The sequence below is a fragment of the Triplophysa dalaica genome, chromosome 14, assembly GCF_015846415.1.
Source record: "Triplophysa dalaica isolate WHDGS20190420 chromosome 14, ASM1584641v1, whole genome shotgun sequence".
Lineage (NCBI taxonomy): Eukaryota > Metazoa > Chordata > Actinopteri > Cypriniformes > Nemacheilidae > Triplophysa > Triplophysa dalaica.
The window spans coordinates 4,887,782-4,898,122 of record NC_079555.1 but is presented as its reverse complement, the minus strand read 5'-3'; the positions used below and the strand labels follow the sequence as shown (position 1 = coordinate 4,898,122).

Sequence of the window (10,341 nt, the reverse complement as noted above, 5' to 3'; positions counted from 1 at the left end):
AACATCTGAGTGCAATATAATAAGATTTATGAAACTACATGCTGCAAGAAGACAAAATTCCTTCAGATTCCTGAAGGACAACAGAGCCATGCTCAGAGCCATGGTAATAGAGCTGTGCAGCAAATGCATGTTTAAAGTGGTAGTTCACCCTAAATGAAAATTCTGCATCATTTACTCACTCCTCTTGTCATTTTAAACCTTATTACATTTTTTCTCCTGCAGAACACAAAAGAAGATATTTTGAAGAAAGTTAGACACTGAACAGCACTGGCCCCCATTTCCTCATACTGCATGGACAAAAAAACCAATGCAAGTGAATAGGACCAACAACATTCTTCAAAATATCTTCTTTTGTGTTTTGAGGAAGAAAGTAAGCCATACAGGTTTGAAATTACAAGAGGGTGAAGTAAATGATGACAAAATCTTTATTTTCGAGTGAATTATTACTTTAATGCTTGTTTCTGCCACAGCCACCTTTGCAATCGCTGATCCTTGGCGAGCAAACTCATAATACATCATCCATTTAGACTCTCCCCTACTTCAACTAAATGAAACATTCTTTGTACACAAAGCAGTGTGCATGATTGAGAATGAGACTGAATGATCTGTCGACATTATGGGAAGGATGCCGAAAATAAGGCGCTAAACTCATGACCCACTGTACAGAATCGTTTTTACAGTATGAACCTGCACATGATTTCATTTTCCAAGACACTCTGTGACACAACCCTCTCCATTATATATCATTAAGTGCTGCAGCAATTCACACTAATTTGATTGGCATTTAAACATAAGTCTCCATATGTTTGCCCAATCAAATAGGGGAAAGGTCAGATGCTATGAGTACGATGTGAACAACTTCCTTGAGTTGTTTCCTTTCGCAATCATTACCTAGGAGAGGTCTGTCAACACAAAAAAGGATTCACATCGGTGGAATGTCCATTAAGGTAAGTACATGGCATGATTTCATAAGTTATTAAGGAACATTGAAATATTTTCAGAGATATGTCAGACAGATATGTAGGCTGTCGGGCATCCTGCTGGGTGGAAGTGATGAAAGAAAGACTATGTTTGTTATTTTAGTGTCTCCAAAATGCTAAACATGTGATCAGTAGTCTAGTATTTGGTAATCTCTGGCTCGGCAGTGCATCCTTTGTAGTGAATGAGCAGGCATAATAGGAAACGCTTATTAAAAAACAATTGAAAAATGTTTGGATTACACAGTCCAAAAAACTAAAACAGTTTAATTTTTGTATAACAAAAGTTGTAAATGTATACAATCACAAGATATAAAACACGCGACAAATTGTATCAAGAAGTTCCTAACCTAAAATAAATGAAAAATTGTCCCGAGAACAAAGTTCAACCTTATTCCTGCCATTGTAGTTTTACTTTCAAACCTATTAGATTAATACAGTCAACAGTTTTGCAGAAGTACCTCCACAATTCCACAAAGGGACCATTTTAAAGGGATAATCCACCCAAGAATGTAAATCCTTTCATGATTCAGTAAAAAAATCTCTCACAAACCTTCTCTGGATCGGTTCCAGATTTGTGGAATGATCTGTTCGCTGCTACAAGATCAGCAGATTCTGCAGCCATCTTTAAGAATTTGCTGAAAACACATATCTTCCGTCAGCACCTGACCGATCTGTTCTGATTTCTATCTCTTTTCTATACTCTTACACAAAACGAACAAAAAAAACATAGCTTTGTATATTGTGGTAGGCTGTATGAGACCAGTTTTATTGCACTCATGCTTTTTGTTGTCCTTATGTTGTTCCAATTTCTTCCATTTTTGACCTCATTTGTACGTCGCTTTTGATTAAAGCGTCTGCTGAATGACTAAATGTAAATGTCATCATCTACTGCAAATATGTGCCCTGGACGACAAAACTTTAATCTTAAGTGTCAATTTTTCGAAATTGAGATTTTTACGTCATCTGAAAGCTGAAGAAATAAGCTTTCTATTGATATGTGGTTTGTTAGAATAGGACACTATCTGGCGAAACAACAACTGTTAACAAAGCTGGAATCCGAGGGTGCAAAAAAATCTATCGCCTTTGAAATTGTTAATCTAAGGCACTGTAGCAGGCCATTCACTCACAAAAAGAAAGTTTATACACATTTACGGTAGGAAATGTATTAAATATCTTCATGTAACATGATCTTTACTTAATATCCTAGTGATTTCTGGCAAAAAGAAACATTTGTAATTTTTACCCCTTACTAAAAATGTTCCTGTGCTACTTAAGACTGGTTTTGTTGTCCAGGGTGATATATGGCGTTCCTCTGCAGAACACAAAAGAAGATATTTTGAAGGTGATCAAACCACTTACTTTCATGGATGAACACAAAACCCCTGATGCATCTTCTTACACGTGTCCCACAGAAAAATGAGTCATTTACAGGATTTGAACTGCATGAGGGTTAATAAATGATGACAGAATATCTATTTTTGGGTGAACCCTACCTTTAAGGTACTATATGTGTAATAAAAATGCATTATGATTAATTTCACAGGCAAATGCACTGGTGCACATGCACACATTAGTTTGTGTATTCTTATAATCCAGAAGGAGTTTAGCTCCGCCAGCACGTGGCTCTGATCAGCTGCCTGTTAGTTGTGGTGAAATGAAGTTCACATGAGCAGCTGATTGGTCCCATTGCCTTCACAATCATCAGCAGCCACTGACCTGTCTCGTGCCTCTATCTTATCCCCTCCTTTCCTTCCCTTTCCTCTCCTCATCTTTTCTTTTAATACTGTCCTTAACTAGCCCCTTCTCTCTCACTCTTTATCTCTATCTGGTAAACTTCGTTGTTAGGATTCCCATTGAGAATTCAACACCACGCTCATGGCTCCAGAGAAAGACAGCGAGGATCTGGACAACTTTGCGTTTTCTGTGAGTATCTTGCGTTATGAAAAGCTCATTAGATTTACAGAAATTACTCAATTGTATTTACGATGAGTCTGAGAACTAAGATCAGATTCAATATTGTGTAATTCTTTATTATTATAGGTGTGTATTGGGTTTTGTTTTTGTTACTAGTTGTTATGTCAGTGAGAGGTTATATGATCCTTACAAACACAGTGATAAAAATAAATTGTATGTGATAATTCTTCCTTATCAACCACATTGTAACGGAAGATTGACCGAAGGGTTCATGTTTCGGTCATACTTATTGCTCCACATTCCAGTGACTAAAGCACTTTGTTTGTGTTTGTACGTTGCCATCGCTATTCTCTGCCAGATTTGGGATTTATTCTTTTGTAAACACTTTATACGTAGAAGAATTTTGTTTTCAATTCTAATACAATAATTGTTGTAATGCAAGGATTTTATTTAGTGTGGTTTAGAAAGATGTGCAAATAAACATTCAATGTACATGTCCTTATTCAGATAGATAGAGGTAGTAGATGTGTGTGTGTTTAGAGAACTTATAACACTTACATTCATATAGTATGTAGGCCTGCTCATCTTTAATCACTCCTTAAAGAAATGTATATTTTCTTAAAAAAAGTACCAAATGAAACTGTGTCGTTACTATATGGAGCTATTTCTATCTGAAACCCAAAAAACCTCTCATTGTAAGGTTCAATCGCTCACATTAAATCATGTTTTTGTTTTTAAAAAAAAGAGCTCATATAAAAAAGCTTTTTTGCTTTTCAGGTTGAAGGTGTCGATCGATTCGGAAAGTTGCCCGAAAAAGATAACGATACATTTTCACAGGACGGAGAAAGAAATAAACTGGCATACTGTGTCACGGATATTCCACCATGGTACCTCTGCATTATTTTGGGGATTCAGGTTGGTACTATGTATGGATGGTTTCATCGAATGCATATCTGTGATGAAGTTAACTTTCGGTCCGAGTTCGGTTATAATATACAATTTCTTTTATATTTAATTTATTTTAATTTATATTAACTGTATTAAATGAAAACTGCTCAACAGTCATTGATTCTTTGTGGAGGTCTACCGGATGTTAAATTTGGGCCACATAACATTTGTTTACGTTAGAAGGTACACTCTTAAAAATGCTGGGTTAAAAACAACCCAATTTGGGTTATTTTGGCAACCCGGCGCTGGGTCAAAAAGGGACCTAAATTTGGTTAAAAATGAACACGGTGGGTTAATCTTAACCCAATAATGCATTGAAAATTACGCTATGGTCCTTTAAACCGAAAACAACAATTTACATTTAAAAAAATATTTTTATTTTATTATTGTATTTTATATTATTATTATATGTGTGAAAACACCCCAAAACAGTGAAAAATCCACAAAATTGAACATTGTGTGTGCTTAGGTCTTTTTTATTTCAAGAAATTGTTTTTAAACTGCCTGTTCAGCATGCTTTTAGATGAATTTAAGATTTTAAAACTACTCTTAACAACACACACGTCCTCTCTCTCCACCAGCATTGTCTTACAGCTTTCGGTGGCATTATTGCCATTCCTCTGATCCTGTCTCAGGGCTTGTGTCTACAACATGATGGACTCACTCAAAGTCACCTCATCAGCACCATCTTCTTCGTGTCAGGGCTGTGCACCTTACTACAGGTCACTTTTGGAGTGAGGTACGGCTCTTTAACTCGGTCTTGGCAAAATGTTCTTCGTTGGAAACCTAATGAACAGCACAAGAAAATACCAAAACCGTGAGAATATTATAAAGCCAAGTTAAATGTACAGAGTTTAAAGCTTGAAGGAGCGTTTTGAAGGATTATTTAGATTTTAATGGATGCGTGATTTTTCAGAGAATCTGTTCATCTTTTGTATGGTGTCAAAAGCACTTTAAAGGGATTGTTCAGTCTAAAAAGAAAATTCTGTCTTCATTCCCTCACTTTCATGTCATTTCAAACCTTTCTGACTTTCTTGTGCAGTTTTCGTTCTTCATGGCAAAAGAGGCCATCTCCTATTCAGCAATATAATCCAAACTTTCAAACCAAGGGTTCATTGACCTAGAAAAGTTTTTGCAGTGTCGCCTAAGCAATCTCATAAGCCTCTGGATGTTTTAGGCTAAATCTCTATTGTATTCTTCTGTTTGAGCTGATTCTGGACCTTAAAAGAAATATGCTAACTCAACAAACCTACTTGGTCCTCAGGAGCATTACGGGTGACATACTTGTATTTTAATAAAACATGACAAATATGAAACAGGAATGTATTTCCGAAGAATGTGGGGCATCGGTCAGATTCATTTCTGCAGCAGCCAGAAACCTTAATAAGATTAGGAATTTTCCATTTTATTAGCTTAAAGGTTCATCACATTTAAAATCCACATTCCTTTGGCCTCTTCTTAACCGTGCAGCTCCCTTTTGTGTAAAGCTGTATGATTGTTTAAATTCAGCTATTGTCAACTGAACAAAACAATAATAATTCCTCTGAATATCACTTGGTAACCGACTAAAATAAGAGTGCCCACACACTCATTTGACAGTAAAGGCATTACAGGCTGTTTCAGAAGATTTTAATCCGGCCGCATGACTTTAAATCTTACTGTACAGTCATATTCATTCACTCATTTTGGCACCCTTGCTTCAGGGTAGGTTACATGAGTACATTTAAGTCCCTTAGTCAGAAATCATAGAGTTTGGAAATGATTTGAAAAAATGTGCAATAATTTGTTTTTTGGCCTTAAGTTCTGTACTTTCATGATGATTGCTGAGAAGGGTTGTAAACACATCACTAAGTTTCATAAGCATCATATTATATTTGCAATATTTCTTCTATTTTTATATTACAAGGTTACCCATTCTCCAGGGTGGGACGTTTACGCTTCTTTCACCCTGCATGGCTTTGCTTTCAATGCCCGAGTGGAGCTGCCCGGCTTGGACACAGAATTCCAGTTTGGTCAATGTCTCCTCACCTGAATTCATTCAAGTTTGGCAGAGTCGCATGCAGGTGGTGAGTATCACAACACCCTGGTTGAATCAGACATCCTTCCAAGCTTCCTTGTTAAGCCATGATAAAACTCCCCTTTCTGTTTTATTTTCTGCATAGCTTCAGGGATCGATCATGGTTGGATCTTTGTTTCAAGTGCTGGTGGGATTCACCGGTCTTATTGGCCTCTTCATGCGTTTTATTGGTCCATTGACCATCGCACCAACCATTTCGCTGATCGGCCTATCGCTGTTCGACTCTGCTGGCATGAATGCAGGACACCACTGGGGCATCTCTGCTATGTGTGTAGTGTTATAACTCCATCTGTGTGTCACACCACAGTTGTTCTGTTCATACCCATGGCAACACAGAAGAGCTAATTTCCAATGTAACATCTTGTGCTGTTTACCAATGTTCACGTTGAACTCTGACCTGTAACAGAACAAAAACAGAAAAAAAGAAGGGAGTTTGACTCGTATTATGTTGCTCGTATTCATGATGGTAAAGGTTTGAGATGTTGGAGGCTAAGCTCTCGTAAGCTATTTATACACAAATGTAGACGCACAACCATAACACCCATCTATTTGTCATCTGCAGGACAACATGTTCAATCGTGATCTTCTCTCAGTACCTCCGCCATATTCCCATACCCTTCCCGACATACAGCAATGCCAAGAAGTTTCACACCACCAGGATGTACATATTTCAGATTCTACCTGTAAGTCATTCAAATTCTGCCTCTAAATGCATCACAAAAGTAGGGTTGATCTTCTCAAACGATGTTTTTTTTTTTTCGTGTGATTCCTCAGGTCCTGTTAGGAATTACTCTGTCTTGGTTGATTTGCTACATCTTGACAATCTACAACGTCCTACCCTCTGACCCTGTCCAATATGGCTATCTGGCCCGCACTGATGTTAAAGGGGATGTTATTGGGAGGGCTCCTTGGTTTAGATTTCCTTATCCAGGTATTGCAGTATTAAAGGTTCTCCCAAAAACTCTGTCATTATTTAATCACCCCTGTCATTCCAGACTTTCTTCTACAGAACACAAAAGACGATTTTGAAAAACGTTGGTAACTAAACAACACTGATTTCCAATGTGTGGACATAAAAACATTGAGACATTTCTCAAAATATCTTCTTTTGTTTTTGCAGGAGAAAGAAAACCATACATGTTTTGAACAACATGAGGATGAATAAATGATGAACAATACATTTGAGATAGTTGTTTGTGTGTTAAAGATAATCAGCATTTTTATAATGTACAATTAAGGCTATATATATAATTTCCAGGTCAATGGGGTGTACCAACCGTAAGCCTGGCCGGGGTTTTTGGAATCCTGGCAGGGGTCATATCCTCAATGATTGAATCAGTGGGGGATTATCACGCCTGTGCCAGGTTATCTGGTGCCCCACCACCCCCCAGACATGGCATCAACAGGGGCATTGGCATTGAAGGTATTGGATGTCTCCTGGCAGGTGCCTGGGGCACAGGAAACGGCACCACGTCTTACAGTGAAAATGTAGGAGCTCTGGGGATCACCAAGGTACAAGATCTCACAACAATCACATACTCATTTCTGATTGGTCAATCAAAATGTGAAGCCAGTTGGCTATCGCAAAACAGGGTTATACGAGACCCTTCTGCTGTATGTTAGGGTCTTTTTCATCTTTTATGACCAATTTAAATGTTATAACTTGTGTGTCATGTTTATGTTAGTGTTAGATTTATTCATTTAGCAGACACCTTTATCCAATGTGACTAACAAATAAGAGAGCATTTAACATTTTGTCTAAACTGCAGGTTGGCAGTCGTATGGTGATTGTGGCCAGTGGATTTTTAATGATTGTAATGGGAATGTTTGGGAAAATTGCAGCCATATTCACTACAATACCAACACCTGTCATTGGTGGGATGTTTCTGGTCATGTTTGGGGTCATTACTGCTGCCGGATGTTCAAACCTACAGGTAGATATCGAGGCCTTGTGCAAAAAAAGCAAAACACTAACCAAAAGAAGTACCTACGACATTAATGTGACTTCCTTTTCATTTAGTACACCGACATGAATTCCTCACGCAACATCTTCATCTTCGGATTTTCCATGTTCACTGGACTTGTGATTCCCAACTGGATACTGAAAAACCCCACAGCCATTGCTACAGGTACATAAACTGTATGAATGATCTTAGGTCAGCAAGTAGCCACATCCAATCCTAGCACTGAGAACACACTTGTCAACACAGTTGTGATGCCTAACCCCACTGTTTTGTAAAAGCATTATTTTGAAATCGTCCATCTAGAGCATTTTATTTAGAAACACAAAGAAAGCAACACAATGGCCAGCAAAAAAAAATTGTAACCGGTCTTAACATTTCCCACATGCTTTAATTTTCACTAGGCGTTGTTGAACTGGACCAGGTGCTTCAAGTACTTCTCACAACAAGCATGTTTGTTGGAGGTTTCTTTGGCTTTTTTCTGGATAACACAATACCCGGTACGTTCTACACTCTCTGCATGGGTTTAAAAACCATCCAAAAAAAATCACAAGTCAATAAAAATAGCCGTACAGTGATCTTGGTATGCTCAAAATGCAAAACACTGTATTGCAGGAACAAAACGCGAACGAGGCATCACTGCATGGAACACAGTCCACCACAAAGCATCGGACAACACCGTGGAAAGTGATGATGTTTACGGGCTGCCCTTCGGTATAAGCGCCGGCCTCTCATCTTTCCCCTGGACCAAATATGTGCCCTTCTGCCCTTCACACAAACCCATTGTGGAGGATGACACACCATCCAGCGTGGACTCTTTGGACAACAAAACAGAACCTAACAAAGATGATTCACACATTATAGTGGGGGTGGCATTATAATATGTGAAAGTGTGGTTTTAAATAGAAAAGGCACTGAACTGGGAGGCAGCTACTGTGACGTCTCATTTTGAGAACTCTTAAGAAAACCTTATATTTCTTATCCGACACAGGACTTGTGTTTTTGTATTGAATGAGACAATTTCATCACATTTTATGCTTAATGAACACTGGATCGATAAAGCAAAGAATTATCTTAAAGTATTATAGTAGTGTTTAAAGTTAAATCGACAATTTGACTCAGGTTTTTTGTTGGCTCTTTAGGGGGTGATTTAAAATATACTGTACATATAAGTGCCTCATTTAACATTTATCTAAATGCTTTACCATGTTATATCTGTCTTTTTAATTATTTTTTATGCCTCATTTTAGTGGAGAGATTATATTGATACTATGTTGTATTTTGTACACACATTTTTAATTCTAAAGCCATACAATTTTTCACAATTGACATTTGTCATTTCTTTAACCTTGTTTTTACCCTTTTTACTACAAGAGAAAAAAAGAAAAAAGAAATCTTGCAATTTATGATTAAAGACAATACATGACAACCTACAGTACATATCTTTGGTTGTTGCATCCTCATACAATGACTTTTAGCCTATACAGATATTGCTATTCCTACTCATCCAGTTTTGAGAAACGACTGGTCAAAAGATTCAAAGTATCCTTTTAGCTGCATGGCACTCATTTTTGAAGTCGCTTACAGTTCATTTTTTAACATATAGCCTAAAGACGTCCAGCATTCTTGAATTCATGTTCAAAGGTATATCTGGTAAGGCCCTGCTTGTTGCTCTAGTCATATAGCGATCACATCAAACCGTCCAGATACCAGTGAACTTTAAAAAACAATTTTATTCAACAGAATTTTCCTATTAAATTTGACTACCAGTTACACCGCAGGCTCACGTCATTCTCAATTTTTTTGTAAAAAAGAACAATTAAAAACAATTAGATTGACCAATGTGCTGTACAATGTTAAAAGTACAATTGAAATGACAACAACATACAACAAGAAACATCAGATATCATAAGATATAACAAAAAGATACATTTTTAACTTTACTTTAAAAGTTTGTATTCAGTTCTAATGTGGAAGGGATCTGCTTCAGAGTTTAGGTGCGGCTACCGCAAAAGCGCGGTCACGCCTGGATTTAAGTTTGGACTTTGGAACAGTTAACATTCACTGATTTCAGATCTAACTTAAGACTTCTTAACGGATGGTGTTCACACAGAAGATCAGAAAGACAAGTCTATACGTCACAGAAGAAAAAATGCCCTTCCACACTTCAGTTATTATACTAATGATGAAAGAAACTCGAAGAAACAGAACAATGGGCCTACAGATGCAACTACAACTGTGTGCATGTTTGTGTGACACCCATTATAAACACAAACCACGTGTTAAAGCCGCGGTGACATTGCAGTTTGAGCACGCAACTATTGGTCGTATGCAGCTGCAAATATGGATGGGGAGCAGGACGAGTAAATTAGTTCAAGAATGGAAGAGGGCCTGTGACGAATCCATGGTTGCACCTCTTCACGTGATGCAAATTCGTAGGTCAGAGTTCACCAAACTTGAA

The 10,341-nt window shown here is 37.5% G+C and overlaps 1 protein-coding gene across 2 annotated transcripts; it reads left to right on the top strand.

Annotated features, from left to right (window-relative positions):
- Positions 1 to 895: 895 nt before the first annotated feature.
- On the top strand, positions 896 to 9,289 carry slc23a4 (solute carrier family 23 member 4). 2 transcript variants are annotated; one of them, XM_056766253.1, is made up of 13 exons: positions 896 to 947; positions 2,778 to 2,903; positions 3,672 to 3,809; positions 4,424 to 4,581; positions 5,749 to 5,908; positions 6,005 to 6,186; positions 6,482 to 6,602; positions 6,694 to 6,850; positions 7,178 to 7,431; positions 7,689 to 7,853; positions 7,940 to 8,048; positions 8,285 to 8,380; positions 8,496 to 9,289. In XM_056766253.1, the coding sequence occupies exons 2-13, from the start codon at positions 2,856 to 2,858 to the stop codon at positions 8,759 to 8,761; spliced, it is 1,854 nt and encodes a 617-aa protein (XP_056622231.1). In that variant the 5' UTR covers positions 896 to 947; positions 2,778 to 2,855; the 3' UTR covers positions 8,762 to 9,289. The 2 variants fall into 2 exon arrangements, with proteins under 2 accessions (XP_056622231.1, XP_056622232.1); XM_056766254.1 differs by lacking the exon at positions 896 to 947 and adding an exon at positions 2,275 to 2,322.
- The last annotated feature ends 1,052 nt before the right edge of the window (positions 9,290 to 10,341 follow it).

Bases quoted from the DNA above. Each gene is read 5' to 3' on its own strand.
- slc23a4 (XM_056766253.1), top strand. From the start codon at position 2,856: ATGGCTCCAGAGAAAGACAGCGAGGATCTGGACAACTTTGCGTTTTCT. The intron at 6,187-6,481 runs GTGTGTAGTGTT...TGTCATCTGCAG, and splicing joins CACTGGGGCATCTCTGCTAT to GACAACATGTTCAATCGTGA. The intron at 7,432-7,688 runs GTACAAGATCTC...TCTAAACTGCAG, and splicing joins GAGCTCTGGGGATCACCAAG to GTTGGCAGTCGTATGGTGAT.